A 20,312-nucleotide genomic window follows, 5' to 3' on the forward strand; every position below is an offset into this window, starting at 1 on the left:
CATAAGGTCAGGCACACAATTGAACCTGTTTGAAAAGTGTTGAACTGTTTGCACTATTCGTCCTGCACTGCGGTTAGTCCTTCCATTTTAACTCAGGCTCCTGCATGGCAGGGACAGTGCCTTTCTTATATTTCTTCTAGAGACGCCACCACCATCCCCGTCACGGAGAGCACTCAGCAGGGCAGGGGCGGCGTGATGGCTGAAGCTGGCGCTCTCCTTGGCCCGGCTAAGCCACCTGAGTGCACGTTTGCCTCCACTGTCTCTGCGGAGACTGAGGCAGTGCGTGGCCACGCTCTAAGGACCACGCGTTGGCCTAACCACTACCAACATGGTCGTCTGCAGCCCTGCTCAGTGACAGTGTTGTTCCGCCCTGCCATCTGACAACACTCCCTCTGAGTTGCTTTTCCAGGTGTGGTGAGGGGGAGGAAACAGGCCTGTGGACCAGGCAGCTTCTGGTGGGCACCACTGAACCTGTGTCAGCCGCTTCAGGGCATCGCGGTTTCCGAATTCGGGGGGTGGGGGGTGGGAGAAGTTGTTCAATCCGCATCTCAAATATCACATATGCTTACGATAAACAGCCATTATTTGATGTGCAGGCCACACCTCAGGCCAATTCAGTCAGAATCTCTGGGGATGGACCCCGGCATCAGTGCGTCTCTTTAAAATCTCCCCAGATGGAGTCCAGCGTGCAGCCAGGGTTGAGAACCACTGCCTTAGGTAAGAAGTAAGACGTTCGCTCCCACTCTAGCCCCCACTTTCCCTCAGGGAACCGAGTGAGACAGTTCAGGACCTCAATTCGCACATTTTCATGAGGATCAGTGGACTCAGGGGAGAGTGAACGGCCAGGTAGTGTTCATCAGGCTGGAAGGACTAAGTAATGGGAGGGGGTGTCAAAGGAATAAGGGCCCTCCAGGTGCCTGCCAGACGTTTCCAGTCTGTGCTCAAGGAGAAAGATGGGGAAAAGACCTTTAGGACAGCTTGACCCAGTTTTCCTTGGAGACTTGAAGATCCAAGGCATGGGGGTTGCTGGCAGGCCACGGAGGGATGGAGAAGGTTGCAGGGCCACATGGCAGAGGGCTCAAGCTTCTCAGAGCTGCTGGCACTTTGTGAACTTGGCCATCTTCTGGCATTAGTTTCAGCAAGGTCATGGCACCCCCACCAGCTGTGGACAGCTCACAAGTGGGGAGACCAGGCCTTTAATCAAAGATGCCTCCAAATAGGACTTGGCAGATATTGCATTCAGCACAATAAAAGCTGAGGGGAAAATGACTGCTTTTTGCTTCAACACAAATTTTATTACACCAGGTTTCATTATAAAAATGTAATAGTTTTGGTTGTGTGTTTATTACATAAACAGTAGAGTTACTCTGATCTTCACCATCTTTCAAACCGGAATCTCAAAGGGAGTTTTATTTATTAGGTTTAAAGCCATGGAACAATTGTTTCATACGATTGCCTTATAAGCACAGGAATAATTCAGGGAAAAATAAAACTCTCTGCTTTCTTTCCTCCTCAGCCCCTGCTGAATCTCCCCAACCCAGAGGCAGGCACGGCCATGTGCTGACCATGGTAGATCCTGTAGCTGATAAGCTATATCTGGGTAGACTTCAATGGGATAGTGCGGTCTTCAGGAGGAGAGGAGAGTGGGACTCAAGCTTCAGGCTCCTGTTGGGTGTCATGGTGGCTTGGGCAGGTGTGAGAACCACTTAAGCTGATCAGGCAAGCTCTTAGGGCCCAGACCCCTACGCCAACCCCTAGTCAGGGGCCAGAGGGCCCAACAGCTAATGCCATTATTTATGCCCCGATCTCTGGGCATTCATATTTACCAGAAGCGAAGCTTTCACATTAGTATGAATGTCAGCTCAGGTCCATTGGTTCGTTCCTGGGAACTCCACATTCAGAGGGAGTGAGGTGTAGACTGCCACCATCTTATGACAAAGTCTGTTTTGTCCATTTTATTGGTGTTTTCCATTTTTAATTCATTTATCTGGTTTTATATCCACTTACTTGAGATTTTAAACGTTTTTTTTTTCTATTTCTTAAGTTGAATCCTTAATTTAAGAAATAAATATGAGAATTGATAGCTATAAATTGACCTCAGAGTACAGCTTTGGTAATTTCCATTGGTTTTACTATGTGGGCTCATTGTTAAGGGTTTCATCTTCTAGATAGTTAGGTTTTATGAGAGGCAGCATGGTGTGGGGATGCTTTAGTATCTGCCAGATCTGGATTTGAATCCTTACTCTGCCATTTATCAGTTGTGTGACTTTGGTCAAGTTACAGTTGCAACTTTCTTATTTCTAAAATAGAGATGGTAAAAATCTGCCTTGTATATTCCTTAAATGAGGAAGAAATGAAAGAATGCAGGCAAAGGACTTAGCATAGCTCACCTAGTAACTGCTCCATCCATAGTAGCTATGGATAATAATCATATTTAAAATAATATGCCTTTGGCACAGGCAAAAGCTTCATGACTGGGAAGCTGCTCTCCATTTGCATGTCTTAGGCAGAGGGCCAGGACAGTGGGCATCTTTTCTGGATCAACCCACTTATCCTAATGTCCTCCAGAGGCACTAGCAGATGGGACATGAAAATACCAACAGTGTGCCTAGGGAAGGGCATGCAGCCAAGTGTTACACTGGATTGAGCATGCTGAGGCAAGCCAGGAAAAAACTCGGCATAACACAAAACTTCACCATTGAGAAATTCCTCCAAAATTTCTTAGTCTCTGTCTCTTGTGGAATGTTCCTCAGTAGAATATTTAAGCTGCTCTGTCCCAGACCTGGCTTCTTTCCCGGCTACCCAACTAGGTCACTTCCCACTCTGTAAGGGCCTTGACTGCTTGGCATGGCCAGGGCCTTGAAGGAGGCGAGCATCGGGGGAGGTAAACTTTATGGGGAAGCATCTCTGTGCAGGGCACCAGGCTTGGCTGTGGGCCTCAGACATGACTAAGACACTGTTCTGCCCTTGAGGACTTCCAAGTCAGGAGGATACTGACCCATGAGCACCAGAAAGGCTGGTCACAGTACCTCAGGGCCCAGCCACAGGAAGAAGGGACCAACTCTCCCTCGTCGGGTGTGGCATGGCAGGCCAAGTGTAGCCGATGGAGCCAGGGGACCTTTGAACTGACTACGTTAGGGTAAATCGGTTAAGGTGTATCAAGTTTTGGGTGGATTTTTGTTTGTGGGGTTTTTTGTTTGCTTGTCTGCTTGTGTGTTTTGTCTTGTTTTTGAGAACACGATAGAATGAGCTCACTCTGATGATCTTCAAAACTAAAAAAGAAGTACCTAGTTTCTAAAACCAAGCGAAACATCTTTTATAGAGTCAGTATTTTGCAGAAAATCAAAGCTTATTTGCTTGGGATTGATTCTTGCCTTCTCTAAGTCGGGGGTGGGGTGGTGGAGAGGCAGAGGAGATGGTAAGATTAGGGAGGGCTAAGGCTGCAGAAAGCCAGAAGCAAGTGTAATCTGCTGTCCACACTCTACGCTGCACAACCTGTCTGTATGTAAACTTACGTGGAAGTTACTTGTCTGTGATTAAGGCAGAATCTTTGGGTCTTTTCTGAAACTGACCTGTGCTTCTGAATACTCTGTCGGGTAGCCTGGCTCTCTCCCTCCTGGGTGCCTCTTTTTGGGTCAGCAGGGATACTGAGAAAGTCTACTCTCCTGAGGGATGCTGGCCTTGCATGTGGCTATAACTCACTGACCCTGAGTGTGGTGACAACCACTGGCTCCCAAAATGGCAGAAAGGAGATGTGGAAGGGAATTCATCTCAGCCATATCCTCTCACATCTGAAACACAGGACTGGTTCTTCAGCATCCAGAGGCCAAATGTCAAACACCAATAAGGGGAAAGATGCACATGTTTCCTCAGCTTTGAGGAACTGAGGCCTCCCAGGAATGTTATCTTTGCTCACTTCTGGCCCCCACTCTACAACAGAGCGAGGAAGACGTTTTGATTTATTCGTAAAGATAGAGTAAATCACTCTTCTCTCACCACCTCGTCTTTGTGTTATGCTTGCCATGGATGGCATTTGGCCTTTAACAACTAGGATCCCTCTTCCATCTAAGTTTTTATCCCTGGAAACCTTCACCAGCAAGATAGAGCTGGATGATTAATTTTGAAATAAGGATGTGCTCGAGAACAGGCTAGGGGCACACATCAACAGCCACGGGGCCCTTGGCTTAAATGGTTAATAAATTACTCATCCCAACTAATGCAGGCCTATAGCTCCTGCTCCGAAAGCCAGAGGTGATGATGGGGGCCACGGGTTTCTGGTACTTTCCACAGCTACCTTGGAAAGCAAGCAAAATGGCCAGCTGGGAGAATTAAGATTAATTGTGTACTGAATGCTTTTCCTTGAAAAGAAGTTGACTTGTAGCTTTTCTTGATTAGCCTTTTTATTTTTCCCTTCTGCCTCTCTCCTCATGGCATTTACTTGCTTCTGCTGCTGCCACTGCTGCTGCTGCTGCTTTTTTTTTTTTTTTTACACTAAAGACATCATGGGCAAGAAGAGGAGATTTTATTTTGAAGAACAATGATCACATTAACAAGGTGACGGCAGATAAGCTAAAAGTCACTCCATTTTCTGCTGGGGAAAAATGTGCTTTGCCGCCAAATCACATCCGCTTCTCTTTGTCTCCTTTTAGAGGAGGGTGGCCAGCCCAGCCACTGATGGACTCAAAAGAAATCACTGGCAGATAAGATACACCCTTGATTCATATAAGAAGGGAAGCTTTTGAGTTCAATGATAAAAAAAATGACTTCCTTTCCTGTTCCACGGCATTCTTGTGGCTGGAACTCTCTGTACAACGGTGACATTTCTCTACCCTTGGTCCAGAGTATCAAGCAGAAAATAACTATGAAATTTGAAACTTGGTAAAAGGCGAAAATCCAACTCATTGCAGTTTAATAGATATCTAGGCCTGGATCAGACTCTGTAGGTACAGGATCTCCCTACATCCGGCTCTATATTGGGGGCAAAACTGAGGACTCACCCTACCTTTAAGGTATTGTAGCCACATCCAAAGACCCAGCCAGCACTCAGTGAAAGAGCAGTCAAACCAAACTGGTGTATGACTACGAGTCCAAGCATGTCTATTAAAAAACAAACAAACCAACCAACCAAGCTTCAGAATGACTGAAGAGAAAGTGAACGAGGGATGGAGGAGGTGAAGAGGGAAAGGGAAGGAGGCTCCCTGAAGGAGGTGAGATTTATGTTGATGGATTGGTAGGAATTTGTTGGCCAGGAGAAGCATTCCAGGGTCATAGCTCTCTAAGCTGAGGTTCCTTTGGCAAAATCTCATAGGCTTGTTGTGAAGACTGAATGATGTAATGAAAATAAAGCACAGAGCACAGTGCTTGGCACATGATAAGGACTGAATAACTGTTTGCTGTCGTCATCATCATCATCAGCATCATCAGGAGATGGTGTTGTGAGTAAAACTTGCAGGGTCCTTCCTAGGGAAGGGAGGCTATTAGAGGTCCTTTTCCCTCTAATTTTACCCCTTTTTCTGAGACTTGACTCTCATCTTTAATATCTTGGCAGACTTTGGTCAATATTAGTTCACCTCCGGCAAAATGAAAGCAGATTCAGCCAAGTATCAACAGATGTTTTTAACGCTACTCCATTTCTCAATATAACACCTTATACACTGGTTTATAATTTCAGTAGTGGGTGGATATTTGCACGGAGGTATAAATATAAAACCAATGGCTTATGCTAGCATTTCTCTTGGGTCTTTGTTTTCAACAACTCATTTCAGCAACTTCAAAAAATATTCACTCGATATTTTTTTCTTCTAACCTGTTTATCCTCCTGTGGTTTCATTTGGGTCACAAAGGAAAGGTATTTCTGGAAAGAAGCAATGAAACTTATTTCTTCTAAAGTTTAGCAGTTACAATAGAAGGCTAAGTACTTTGCATCATAAATGATTAGTATACTGTTTTTGAGAGGGGTCTGTCCATTGACATTGGGGGCTGAGGAGATTTGGGGCCCAGAGGTTGGGGAAAACCAGGATGTTAATATTAAAAGTCATTTAATGGCCCCTTACTGTGTGCTCAGCAGGGCCATGCAAATTGCTCTGTCACAGTCGCTCCTCATCACAACCCTCTGAGGCAGGCACAATTATGCTCGTTCCCTAGATGAGGAAAATGAGGCTTAGGGTATTTACATAACTTGCCCAAGATTACAGCTCAGACGATACAGAGCCAGGACTTGGACGCAAGTCTGTCTGGTTCCAAAGCCCAGGCTTTTTACCACCAGGTTATACTGCCTGTAAGGATTTGAAAATAATGACTCCGAACTAAATGTGGGAGTGATATTTTTAGGTTATCATACAGGTTAAGAGTTAAAAGATGTGCTATGGCTTACACTACAGTCTCTGCTTAGGTCATCCAAAGTGAAGGAAACTTAGTTTTTATTTGAAGGAGCAAAAACCGATCAGCAGAGATGGCCCCGACCAAAATATGAGACTGTGAGCTGAGATGTCAGACAAGGGACAGAACCAGTAGTGTCCCGTGTCTTCAGAAAACAAGAGTGGAGTAGGTAAGGCCTTTGACTTTCTCTTTCAGTTCCTAAGCTAGTTAACTTGACTGCCTGTAACTGATATATTTATTACCCAGCATTGTTTATCAGTGACATATTGTCCAAATATTCATTTCCTAGGAGAGGGTTGTAAATGTCTTCTGGAATCATAAAAGGTGATGGATTAACAAGTGCTAGAGGTGGTGGCAGGTCAAGGAGTTACAATGCAGGATTTCCCACACCGCTGCTTGCAAGTGTCGGCAGTTCACATGTTGTTTCTCAGTGGTGAGAAAGGGGATAGTCTGTCCTCTGGTGTCCTAACTTCAGCGTCCTGGTGAAGGTGTTTGCAGGGATTATACTTTATCTCATTCAAAGTTTTTGAGCAAAGTACCAAGTAGCAGGTATGATTACAGCTCTTCCTGGAGTTGCAAAAATCTGATTTTAAATGTCTCCCTTCTACACTTGGCCATCTTCATACCATCATCTGCTTTCCCAGAGTTCCCAAGGCCACTTGCTGTGGATAGCTACCCAGCTGCTCTGTGCTGACAGCACTCCTTGTTGGTTAGAACAGAGAACTCCTGGACTCATCATCCTTTCTAGTACTTTGAGATGAAAATGCATGTGTCTCTGAAGTTCCCTACGCCAGCCGGGAAAACTCTTGTTTTCTGAAGACACGGGACACTACTGGTTCTGTCCCTTGTCTGACACCTCAGCTCACAGTCTCATATTTTGGTCGGGGCCATCTCTGCTGATCGGTTTTTGCTCCTTCAAATAAAAACTAAGTTTCCTTCACTTTGGATGACCTAAGCAGAGACTGTAGCGTAAGCCATAGCACATGCAAAATTGTTTGCATTTTCTCATCACATCACGCTGTCTCACACACCCCCAGGCCGGTATACACTGTTCCCTCCCTAGAATGTTTTTGTGACCAGTTTCATACTAGTCCGTTTGGAAGCCTTGGCTTAAGCATCACCTTCCTTGGGAAGTCCTTCCTGAAATTGCCCAGGGGGATTTTGACATCTCCCCTTCCATAGCCCGTATGCTATACATGCCTATATTTTAGTGGTGCTTCCAAGGGCAGGCAGAGGATGAACTAGTACCCCTAAGGTAGAGATGGAGACGGGTAGACTCAGGTATGGCCCAAAGCAGCCTTCCAGAGATCTTTAAGATTTCGTATTGTATGCATCTATAAAATCTGCACTATTCTCTACATTGTTTAATATAAAACAATCTCCCCCCCAAACAATTATTGAGTAGAACTAGTGGTCCAGGAAGATTCCCCACATTTATCCTGTGGCTTCCTGAACCCTCAGGCACAACACACTGTATCTCGGGAGTATGTGTAAGTCCCTCTGAAAACCGTGTATAGCACAGGGTCTTTCTAGTCGGCTGTTCTATGAGCTTCTTCAGAGCAGGGACTAGGTCTTTCATCTCTGCTATAATATTTATAAGATTTTAGATACTCAAAAAATTTTTCTTGAATGAGTGAATCTTTCTAGTGATCTTGGGCATAATAAAGAACCAGTGTTATATTAATCCTCAAAGAGATAAGACACTCCAGTTGTAGACCCCAAGGTCTCCATCAGCCCGCTATTCTGTCTAGTTATTCTTGCATTTCATTGGGCACTGGCATTTAAGATTAATTTTTAACACCATCTTCTGGAGTTGTGTTAACATTTATTCACTACCATGATACCGGTATTGTTTTCCACTCTTGTTCATGGCAAATGCATATTTCCCCAGCAATACTGTGGAAGAAAGAAGGCTTGATGGGCAAACTTGGAACTCTAAATGCTATTTGTCACTTCTTTTCCATGGGAAAATTTGTCTTGAATTAAAAAGAAAAACTTAGAGATGAACTCTGGAACACTCTGAGGCTGGAGACTGACTGTATTCAAGCTTCTGTTTATAGGGCTTACTGCCCACAGCCTGAGGGAAGGGGAAGGAGGCCTAAAGCCAGAGTCACAAAGTGACATCCAGAATCACTGGAGTGGTCGGGGATGACCTCAGATTGGTCCTTCCTTCGGGTCTCTCGGGTTCTACCAGCATCATCATTGGGCTACCTTGGGTGTGTAATGTACATCCCAGGAAGCCAGAAACATTCATTCTTACACATTCTACTGACATTTGCATCTGTATGATCCTAAAACTCTTGTTTCTCTCAGGTTCAGACAAATGAACACCTGAAGCATCTGTTATCTCTCCTTTAAAAAAAAACTCAATTAAAAAAATCTTAAGTTTCTTAATAAATATTTGAGTAAAGGAGCTCCTCTGTGCAAAGCAACTTTCAACACATGATCCATTTATTATGAAATTATTCTTCGGAAACTTCCCACTGGTACCCTTCCTTCTTTAGAAATCAGTTACTCTTCGTAGAAATGCAACACCCTGCAAGAACAGGCCAAACTATGCCTCAACTGTCCTCTGTGTCACACTCCAGCTGGCTTCTCTAGTGTAGCTTCTGGTACATCATAGGGAGCGCACCCGGTCATTTCTCTTTCCGTTGTTCAACTTGACCCCATCCTTAAATGAAGAAACCTTCCCTCCCAGTTGGGCACGTAATAACTATTTTTCCGTTTCCTCTGATCTGGATGTTTCAGTTCTGATTCCACCTGGAAGGCAACTCATGGAGGTCCCAGCCCAGAGCCTGAATCCATGTTCTTAAACTGGGCAAAGCTGTTGGGAAGCGGGGTCAGAGCCTGAACTGGGAGAAGCTGCAAACACTGGTATAGAGAGGGTTGTTTTTTTTTTTAATTCATAAAGTTTCTCAGTAAAACATCGCCTTTTCTGGAACATAATTAGTACGTGTTGAACCACAAATGTAGAAAAATCATTGAGGGTACAGACCAACATATGTTCACAGAGCTACAAAGAAGGTTTCTTTCTTTCTCCTTTTCCTTTACATGCTCCTTATAAAACCTTGCCAGAGTCAACCTAACAGGGACCCCCTTTCATCACATACACTTTTTCCCAAGAAGTAAAATAAACTAAATCAATTCATTCACTCAGCACTGTAAATACCAAATGAAAAAACCATAGGTGTATAGATGTAAATACTGCCTCTGTAATTATTTTTTGTGTTTGTATAACTAGAGGACACCGAGAGAAAGAAAAGAGAAATTATTCAAAGTTCAAAGGTTCCCAGGTTTACTAAGAAAATTAGAAAAGAAAAAAGCCCAAGCATCCACATGCGAAGATAGCTGAATAATCAACTCATGTTACTTTCCAGCACTTTCTTCAAAAGAAATGGCTTTTGATGAAACTGCTAGGATCTCCAAATGCTGAACGTTTTTCCTATTAAATAAAGTTAGTAATTAATGTAGCAATTAAGAGTGCAGGAATTGATTTCACTATGTTGAAATTGCAACGTACAGCCAAGGTTGAGAACTACTGTTTGAGGTATTGAGTTGTAACCGTTATTTCTTCCTTTCTTAGATTGTTGAGTGTGGCCCTAATTTAGTTTGTAATTATTCTTTTCTTCCTTTTGAGGGTCTCCATCTGTAAGTTTCCCAAGTGTGTGGGAAGGAGAAGGGTATGCATCTCTTTCCCCCTGCCCACCTGTGTCTTTGGATACCCTATCTTCTTAAGAAGACAGCCATGACCGTAGTTGTTGAATATTACAAAACTGACACCACACCCTAATATACTGTAGTTCTTCTTGTTCCGGGGCGTTACTCCTCTTTTTCCCTGAGGGAGTTCTGGGGTTGAACACATCCTCTCTCCTTCACTTTCTTCTATCCACTGATCGACTCTTGAGGGCGGCTCTGGGCCACTCCCCTTGGCGAGTCTTTTCCCCAAACCACGTGACCCAACATCAGCCTGACAAGCCCAGGACTGAGGAGGGAAGGTGGGTTTCTGGGACTGAAGGCTATTCATAGGAAGTGTCTCTGAATTGGCACTTTTCACGGGGTGAGAGTGCCGTGATAAATAAATGAGATGAAGTGAAGACTTTGAGCTATGGCAATATTTGGACCCATCAAAAAGAAATTAGTTTTTTTAAAGAAGGTTTTAGTTTATTGATATCTGCACTTAAATTAACAATTCTCAACCCTTAGTATCTGTTTTGACAAGTGGTTAAAAATTTAATGAACTTCCTCAGTTGGTCTTTTCTGTGTAACAAAACACCCCAGTATTTAGTGGCTTAAAACTTAATGGGCGGTCCTTCTGGTTGAGCCCTGCAGGGCTTGCTTATGTGTCTGTAGTCACTCAGTTGGCACTAGATGCCCTAGGGTGGCCTCATTCACATGTCTGGTGGTTAGCAGGCTATGGGTCAGAATGAGGGGGAAAGTGGGCCCCATGTGTCTCATCAGCCAACAGAATAGCCTAGCCCAGCCTTCTTCACAGAGTGGCAGTAAGCCTGGGTAGGCACCAAGATCAGCAGAAGTAGAAGTTGGAACGCATCTTGAGGCCTAGGCTCAGAACAGGTTCAATGTCACTTCCACTACATTCTGTTGGCCAAATTAAGTCACAAGGCCTGCTCAGATTCAGGGTGGAGAAATAGATTCCACCTTTTGATGGGAAGAGCTGAAAAGTACTGAAGCTCTTTTTTGAAATCTATACAATAACCAAGCACCCTTATTTGCAATTTTTAAAATATATAAATTAAAATGGATTTGGATTCCATATATATGTGTCAGCATAAGGTATTTGTATTTCTCTTTCTGACTTACTTCACTCTGTATGACAGACTCTAGGTCCATCCACCTCACTACAAATAACTCAATTTTGTTTCTTTTTATGGCTGAGTAATATTCCATTGTATATATGTGCCACATCTTCTTTATCCATTCATCTGTCGATGGACACTTAGGTTGCTTCCATGTCCTGCCTATTGTAAACAGTGCTGCAGTGAACACTGTAGTACATGACTCTGTTTGAATTATGGTTTTCTCAGGGTATATGCCCAGAACCTAGGGGCAGGACAGGAATAAAGATGCAGACATAGAGAATGGACCTGAGGACACGGGGTGGGGGAAGGGTAAGCTGGGAAGAAGTGAGAGAGGAGCACTGACATATATACACTACCAAATGTAAAATAGATAGCCAGTGGGAAGCAGCCGCAAAGCACAGGGAGATCAGCTCGGTGCTTTGTGACCACCCAGATGGGTGGGATAGGGAGGGTGGGAAGGAGACACAAGAGGGAGGGGATATGGGGATATATGTATACATACAGCTGATTCACTTTGCTGTACAGCAGAAACTAACACAACATTGTAAAGCCAGTTAGTTACACTTCAATAAGGATGTTAAAAAAAATGGATTTAGAGTTCTTCCACTAATAAGGTAACTCTCATCTGCAGTCAAATAGACTTTGTAAGTGGGACAGAAGGGGTAGGAATTGCCCGTGGCCATGACAATGAGTGATCCGTGTAAATACTATCTACCACGTGGGTCATAGTGTTAAAAGATTGTGAACAGCTATCCAAAAGGCAGTGTGGTGAGGTGGAAAGAGCATGAGCCTTGGAATCAGACAGATCCAAGTTCAAACTCCATCTCCCCAACTTTTAGCCGGATGGCCTTGGACAAGTTACTTAACCTCTCTAAGCATCAATTTCCTCAACCATAAAACAGGAATAGTAATACCTAAGGCATAGGGCTGTTGTGAGGATTAAATGAGATTATGGTATAACACCCAGTACATAGTAAAGAGCCACTTCATGCTAGTTTCCTTCCCCATCCCCTTAATTTTTTGAAATTCATGTGCAGTGGACGTAGTAACTTCTACTTAGAATCAAAGCTGCCCAGTTGCTTTCTCTGCCAGCTACCAGTTTTTCTTTTTCCACATACTGTATATTTTAGAGAGATGACCGTGATATAGTATTTTTCAACCTGGGATCTTGGCAGTATTTGTAGACATAAGCTTACAGGTAACGATTCCAAGACGATTCTTGGTTTCGGTGCTACAAATTATTTCGCATTTTTGCATTGTGCATAGGTTGGTTTTCTTTATGGTCTGGATATGCTGAGGAATTCTGGAAACTCACCATCAGAAAAGAAGGCTTTGAAATGATGATGGGAATGATGTTCTCTCAGAAAGGATGCATCTACATTGGATAAAGTTTGCAAACATCTAGGAGCTCTAAATAGTGAGGTTGGTCTTTGGAGGCTTAAAGCAGGCCAGATTGGGCAAAACCTGTGCTTCTCTGATGCATTCCATGGGGCTCCATTTTGGCTAAATCATCATAATTCCCATCAAGACAGCACAGAATGATAATGGTTTTATTTATTATTTTATATGCATTGCCAGTATATGCAAAGCTTTATAGCTTGCCATAAATCGAGAGGGATTATCACAGCTGTTACTTATTTTAACAGGTCACAATACAGTAGTTGATGCCAGATGGTTTTGAGAATTTTGAGAGAGAAATTTTATACAGGCAGCCATATAGATACTAGCTTGGGTAGTTGGGCCCTGAAATTAATTTACATTTGTTGTGACATAAAGTATATATGAATAAACACATAGTTCCTTATGAACGAGTGAGCCACTTTATAGCAGTGATTTCTTGTGGAAGTCGCGGGGTTTCCTGTGAGCAGTGGACGGGGGCAGCGGTAGCGACGTGCTGCTGCTAATAGGAGAGATGAGGAGTAACGCTCCGCCACAGCCATAGCTGTGCAGGGACATCCAACTTGCTCCAGGGAAATAAACTTTGGCGGCCAAACTGGGTTTCTGTCATTGGAGCCAAAGAGAGTAAAGCGGGGAAGCCACCTTAGGGAAACATATGGAGAGGGTGTGTATCGTGGAGAGTGGAGCTGGAATTGGGATCCCCAAGGTCACCAACAAGGTCAGCCTGGGGCAAAAAGGTTACCCAGGCTGGGCAGATCCCAGAACATATTACTGCCCTTGCAGATGCTGAAATTTACGTGTAGGGTGGTCAGTTCTGGATGATCAGCAGAAATGGCAAGAAGAAATAAGAACTGATGATGAGGAATCATTTCAGAAGGTGGTGCTGGTTCCAGGTTTCACAGAACAATAGGCTTCCAGCGCGAGACCTAGTGAAAACCTCCCAGATCATCTCCATCCTCCTTGTTCTATAGATGAAGAAACAGACCAAAAGGATCACTTACATACGGTCATCTTGGTTCTTTCAATAAAATAGTGAAATCAGACTGTCAGGGTATGTGGAGTCTGTAGGCCTCTCCCCAAATCTCTCCCCTTGATCTGCCCCACCAATGTGTCTCCTGCTGCCCACCTCATGCTGGGAAGGGACAGCATCCCCACCTATCAGAATAATCCAAAGACCAGGTCTAAAGCACAGCTGGGTTTCCTGGTAAATTGTCCCAAGATATAAAGATAATATACCACCTCTGGAACAGGAATAAAATTTTTTAGCCTTTTCCAGTCGATTCTTCCAGCTCCTATAAGATAGGTGACAACGAAATAATTAAGCAGGAAAGGCGAGTTTAAAACAGATTTGGGGCATATGATGGGTATCCTCTATGTGTAGAAAATCAGGAAGTGACAGTATTTTGAAAGTTGAATAGCCCATGAATGTCAAGGGACAGAATTAGAACCTTTATTGTAGATTCCCCCCAAGATGACTAGTAGGAGAATTAAAGCTTTGAAAATTTGTAGGCTAGACAATGCCAAAATGCCCCACTCTTTTCAGAGATGCATTAACTTCAGCTCTCTGGAACACAGCACTAAGCCTGAAAGTAAGTGGAAGGAGCTTCCCAAGGCTGCAAATAGTTGTCAGCAAGCCCACGCACTTTCTCACTTAGGTTCTTGCTCAGACCACTAGTAACTCTTCTTCGATGGGCAGATGTTACCCAGCCATGGTGTCTGTTTTCCTCAGCCCACCGTGGATTCAAACTATGGGGAAGGACCTAGAAGAAGGGTGAGAGAGGAATGATAGTGGGGACTAAACATCAGGGAAAGAGCTTGGAAATCCAAAAAGGAGTCTTTGAAATGTGTTGCCATAGAGACCAATAATAAGCCTTCTTAATAAAGACCCTAAGTAATCAGCAAAGCATTAAATTGTGTTTTGTATCATCTGATTAAAGAGATAGGAAAGTGAATTGCTCAAGGTAGGCTAATTCTGGTAATCAACCCCCAACATTTCAGTGGCTTCTTTCTCACACTGCAGTCTAATGCAGGTCGGCATGCAGTCATTTGGTACCCAGGCGCCTTCCATCTTGGGGTTTCTCCACCCTGTAGAGCCTCTGTGTTCCTCCTGCGGGGGAGAGAAGGGAGTGTGTGTAGGAACGGGCAGGAGCTTTTCTGGGCCAGACCTGGAGGCACACAGCCCTTTCCCACATCCCACTGGCTAGCACACAGTTGCATGGCTGCACTTGAGTGCGAGGGAGGCTGGCTGGAGGAGAAAGACAGAGACAGTTTGCTGAACAACTAACTAGCCAGTCTCTTCCGGGGAAAGTATAAAATATGCTCTGACACAACAAGGAGCTTCAGTAAACTGCTCTTGGTAGGATAAACTTGAATTGTATGGAAAATCACCTATGGAGACTTATACACTTCCTGGTAATACCAGTTAAAGGGAATAGTCCTGTCCTGAGTCACACTGAAGGATCAGAGGCTGGCAAACTAGGGCCCTCAGGCCAACTCCCACCCCCCGTCTGTTCTGTGCATAAAATTTTATTGGAACACAGTCACATCCATTCATTTATGCCTTTTGAGCTATAACAGCAGAATGGAGTCATGGCAGCAGAGACCGCATGGCTTTCAGAGCCTGAAATATTTATTATCTGGCCCTTTACAGAAGGAGTTTGCTGACCACTGCTCTAGATCATCACTGTCCTAAAGGGAGGACACATTTGCAGTTCTTTTCCTCCTGAGACCTGGTACCCTTGGCTTACAGAAAAAAACAAGCAGGACACCCACATGGGCTGGGATGTAAACTCCGCCCTTAGAATGCCAGCTCCAGCAGGGCCCAGAGTCTGCTCTGTCCCCGCCAGAACCCAGCACAGTAGCTGGCATCTAAGCGATGTTCAATAAGTACTTCTTTTTGGACCCTCAAGCCATAGGAAGCCTCAGGGACCCTAACCACCTTATAAAGGGGGTAGGGAACTCAGAAAAACTACAATATGAGCATGTGCGGGAAGGTCTCAAGGAAGGAACTACCTTCACTGGGCTTTTATTATGTGCCAGGCACCATCATGGTGCTTTGTCTCTATTATTTTATTTCCTCTTCCTAACAACCCTATAAATTAGGCATTCCTGTTTGCATTTTACAAGTGAGGAAACCAAGGTTCAGGGAAGTCAAATGATTTTCCAAAGGCCATACTGCTAAGAGTGGAGGAGCTAGGATTCAAACACAGGTCTTTCCGGGACCAAAGTCCAGGGTTGTTTTGGGGTTTTTTTTCTCTTTTTTTTTTTCTCTATACCACAGGACTTGCTAAAACCTTATCCAGATGTAAGTAATCTAGTTATATCATTATTTTCATCACCACTGTTAACAACAACGTCATTATTGTAAAGATCAGTGCGAAGGGGAAGACATGGATGGCCGTTTTCATCACTTCATATGAGTTCTGCAGGCCTCACTGCCAAGGCTCTCCCTTGATAGAGCAGCCCTGAAAACCCGGAGCAACACGGTTCATCTCCTTGGGATGTGTGATTAGTAATTTGGCCACCAGCTCCCCATGATCTTGCCAGGGATCGCTGTAGAGGGTGGCCATTTTGCTTGTCCGAACATAAACTCTCATTTCAGGGCCTGAGCGGTTTGAGTCCACACGTGGCGGGGCTCCCCATGCTCTAGTGGAGTCTGTCCCGGAGCTCTCTGCGCACCTTAACAGGCTCCCGGGTGCTGCTGGTCCTTTGATGAGCAAGTCTAAGGGAAAGACTTCCCTGTTCTTTTCAGCAGCTCTGACTGGCCTCCCCGCCCACCCCACACCCCCCGTGGCCACTCCACTAGGCCTCCTGGAGACTAAGGAGCGGTGGGTACTGCCCCCACTGACACCTCAGTGACGTCTGGCATTCTTGATCATGCCGCCTTCATGAAACCCTTTGGTCCCTCGGTTTCTAAGAGGGGGCCCTCCCACCCTCCTGGTCTGCTGTGTCTCTGACTCCTGTCTGTCTCTGGTGGGCTCTTTTCCTTTGCCTACCCACCCCTTAAACTTTGGGGTTCATGACTCTTCTCAGCCTCACTGGGGGACTGACAGTGCCACCTCCTCCCACTTCATCCCTCCTGACCTAGGCACGCTCTATCTTCCAGGGGGGACTCCAGCCACATTCTCCAGTCTCTGCTGGAGGCTGGCAGCCCTCCGAGGAGGTTGGTGTGAGTGGGGTCAGAGGAGAGCAGCCAACCCAGACTAACTTGGGTTGCATGTGGTACTTATGTGACCACAGTCATAATTCATAGTAATGCCAATTAGGAAATACTCTCTACCAGTGCTTGCGCAAACCCTGTGATTTCTTGTGACCTTGGCAAGTCGAGTGTTTCACCACAATTTGTGAATTATGGAAGAGTCAGGGGCCTCGTGGACGCAGCACTGCTCTGGCATGCAAATCTGCCCAGGGCATAAATCTCCCTATTTGAAAATAGGTAGCCTGGTCAAAAAATAGTCAAGTTTTCCCTAAATGGGTTTCCAAGGCATCAAGACAAATTACCAAAAACTGCCTCCCACAAGGCACATTTTGGATAATTTCATTCACTGGTTTTTCCCTTGTTATATATTAGGATATATCCCGTAAGTATTGTGTTTTACGTGGCCCTAAATGGCTTTCTGTCTTCTGCATGTGGTTGTTATATATAGAACCTGCCAGCCTAAGGCATGGGCACACACTGCCGTGGCTTTTAACCCTGGTTCATCCTGAGTTGGTTTAATTACCCTTCCCTGGAGATTAGCACGTCGCTGGGAAGGCACTGTCTTTGCAGTGTTTTTAAGCCTGGGCAGGGTGACTTGTGTCTAGGCTGCGAGGTTTCGGAGATGACTAGGGGGAGGGGACGCAATGTTACAATATTCGGGCCGCTCTAATCCTGTTAGGCGCGTGGGCACATGCTCCACGCCGGTCTCTGTCCTCCCTCTTGCCCCGGCTGGAGGAGTTGGCACGATCGGCGTCTCTGATTCCTCTGCTGTTGGCCAGAGACCAGGGAGCCGGGAGGTGAGAAGGGAGCCACGGGGGTGCGGTGCTGAGCAGCCGCGGTCGGTCCAGCCTGATGGTGATGTGCCGAGCCCGCCGCCACTCTGGGCATGGGTAACGCGCAGCACAAGCGGTCGCGCTACCGGAGAAGGAAACGCACAGGTACCAGAAATCCGGATCCGGGATCCTCCGCAGCCCCCCGCTTGTCTCAGTGCACAGGGCCCGCGTTGTGGCCGGCTCCCGCGCGCCACCGAGTTTGGGGCTGGGGTCTGAGTCCTGCAGCTCACTGCGGCTGGCAGCAGGGGACGGATTATTTTTAGCAGGTTCCCTTTAGCCCAGTGGAGCCAGGAGATGCTCACAGAGCTGGGCGGCTGTCTGCAGAGCGTTGGTGCAGCCGTGCCTGCTGCCCGGGAGGTTTGGCTGCCGCAGTCCCCTCCATTCACTGGGCTGTAAATCGAAGCTGTCTACACAGGCAAGGCGCTCGATCCCAGCGTGGCCCGGGGGCTACGTCCCGCCCAGGTCTTCCGGCACCTGATTTCCCAGTGGTCAATTAGGTGTCTCTGCCTGCAGCATTGAAGCAGTGGAGGGGCCAATGCCCCGGCTTTGATGGAGTGCGCCGTGCGCAGAGACCTCCCCAGTCGACTTCCTCATCAGAAGGCAGCATCCATTCATAATTCTCTCTCAGCCTGTGGACCGAGTTTGGCTGGAGCTGGGCATGGACTCCTGCGATCTCCCTTTTTGCATCTGAAGCAGAAACTAAGATAAAAAGGAAAACGAAGGGGGAATGCGGTCCTAACGCAACGAGGCGCTGAAAAGCCCCCGAGAGGCCTCTCCTTTGCGGGGAGAGGGAGAAGAGGCAGATCGCGAGCCCAGCGCCCCAGCCAGCTGCTGCTTCGCTGCGGAGCCGGCACGCATGCCTACCTCACCTGACGGCCGCATTCCCGGGGAGCCGGCGCGGGGCCCGGCGGCGCGCCCAGGGCGCACGGGCGGTAGGATTTCTGCAGCGGGGGAACGATGCGCCGGCGGGCTTCCCAGGGCCGAGCCCGAGCCTGAGCGGGCACCCGGGGAGGCTAGCCTCGGCGCGGCGCCCCACCGCAACCCCCCGGGATGCTCTGCGACTCACAGCCCAGGCCACGCGGGTGTGTTTAAGATGGGACCAGCGTGGTGGGCAGGGGGTAGGGGTAGGTGACATCATTTTTAACTAAATTTTCACACCTCTGGGTGGTGGGTGAACTTAGGGAACGGAGGAAGCAAAAGACACAGCCCCGCCGCGCGCTAGCCTCAGAGGAAATAACCCCGGCCGAGGTCTGAGAGCCGGGTTCCCTTGGCAGAGCAGAGGGAGGATGAGCGGGCGGTCAAGGTGGACCGCACATAGCTCCAGGGGAGGAGGGGAGCCTCTCTGGCTTTCAGGGGTCTTTTTTTTTTTTTTTTTAAAGCATATTGCAGCTGCAGTTTTGAAGTTTGCCGCCTCCTCCCCACCCCCCAGCCCGGCTTTTGGGGAGGGGCAGCACTCTTCCACACGGCTGCCTGGGCCTTTACTAGCTGGGTGGAGGGGGCTGCAGGGGTTGCCTGGTCTGGTGGCGACAGGGACTCGAAGGCACTGTTAAGTGGGAGGGCACCCTAAGGCTCGGCCTTCCAAGAGCTCTGAGGGCTAGGGAGAAGTTGGGGATACCTCTTGGTGCCCCATCCTGTTTTCCTGCCCTGCCACTTGGTGTTGGGTGACATTCTGCCTGTGCAGGGGTTTCACTGTCATGGAGCTGGCTGTGATGCTGTAAGGCAAATGGACTATTAAGGATGAGCTGGAAAAGAGAGGCGAGAGAGCTGGAGCTTTTCCTTTTGTGGCAGTGTTAACCCCATCAAGCCTGCTCCCTTGGCACACCTGTCCACCTGGGTCACCGTCTGTGGGCTTGAGTAGGTCTGCTGGCTGACTAGCCCTGCCGGCCGGTGGGCCAAAGCTGGACCTGCCCAGGGCCTGCCAGGCCCGGAATGGGTGGACAGTAAAAGAGCAAAGCCGCACCTGGTGCCCCCTCAGGGGAAGATTAAGCAGGCCCGCCATGATGGTGCGCAGTGTTTTAGCCATAGTGTGCTCTGCTCTTGAGTTTGGGAGCTCTTGCTTTATGAGGTTTTTATTTTATAGTTTCGTGCCTCCTGGTCACCAGTTTGTTTTTCACAGCTGCTTGTGAGCAAGACAAAGATAACAGCATCTAAAAATACCCTGTGGCTGGAGATGCAGCTTAGCTTGACCCCACTATTACAAGGATGGGGTCTCCCTTCCCAGCTGCGTGAGGGTGAGCCACACTGGGCCCCCAGACAGCCTGTGACCAGGTCCACACATCCTTCAGAGCAGTTCAGCCACCAGTCTCAGGACAGGGTGGGGACGCTAGGAAGCTGGTCTGTGTGAGAGAGCAGCAGCCCATCATCCATCCCTATGTGAGGTCCTAAGCAACTGGGCTGCAAGATTGGGGGATGGGAGTCCAGACAGAGACCCTTCCCCAGCCCCCAGCCATGAGTATCTGCTGCAGCTTTACATTCCCTCTGAGTTCTGCCTAGCCATATGTGGGGCTTCCTCCTCTGTGCCTAGGGGCCAGCAGGCCACTCCCCCCAAAGGAGTTTGGCCTAGAATACAGAGGGACCAAAGGGTCCAGGTGGTGCTTAAATCATGCCAGCTTCCTGGGTGCAGATAGTAGCTGAGGTGCCGCTCTTTCTTTTCCAGATGGAAATCCCTGGACAATTGAGTGAGGAATC

The 20,312-nt window shown here is 46.9% G+C and overlaps 1 protein-coding gene and 1 long non-coding RNA gene across 6 annotated transcripts in view; one reads left to right on the plus strand and one right to left on the minus strand.

The window, feature by feature from the left end:
- The window catches only part of NHS (NHS actin remodeling regulator), a 342,854-nt gene that overhangs the window by 238,621 nt on the left and 83,921 nt on the right, over window positions 1-20,312 (plus strand). Inside the window, exon 1 of one of the 4 annotated variants that reach the window (XM_059911579.1) lies at window positions 17,568-17,729. The exons of 2 other annotated variants lie outside the window; for them this stretch is intronic. In XM_059911579.1, coding sequence (XP_059767562.1) covers window positions 17,678-17,729 — 52 coding nt within the window. In that variant the 5' untranslated portion in view covers window positions 17,568-17,677. Of the gene's footprint in view, window positions 1-17,567; window positions 17,730-18,246; window positions 18,749-20,312 lie in introns of those variants that run through there. One more of the 4 variants, XM_059911578.1, reaches the window with a different exon arrangement.
- LOC132357810 (uncharacterized) overlaps window positions 11,171-20,312 on the minus strand; it is a 96,266-nt gene continuing 87,124 nt past the window's right edge. Inside the window, exon 5 of one of the 2 annotated variants that reach the window (XR_009500334.1) lies at window positions 11,171-18,323. This is a non-coding gene — a long non-coding RNA (uncharacterized LOC132357810). The remainder of the gene's footprint in view (window positions 18,324-20,312) is intronic. The other variant, XR_009500333.1, reaches the window with a different exon arrangement.

The sequence above is a fragment of the Balaenoptera ricei genome, chromosome X (assembly GCF_028023285.1).
Source record: "Balaenoptera ricei isolate mBalRic1 chromosome X, mBalRic1.hap2, whole genome shotgun sequence".
Taxonomy (NCBI): domain Eukaryota; kingdom Metazoa; phylum Chordata; class Mammalia; order Artiodactyla; family Balaenopteridae; genus Balaenoptera; species Balaenoptera ricei.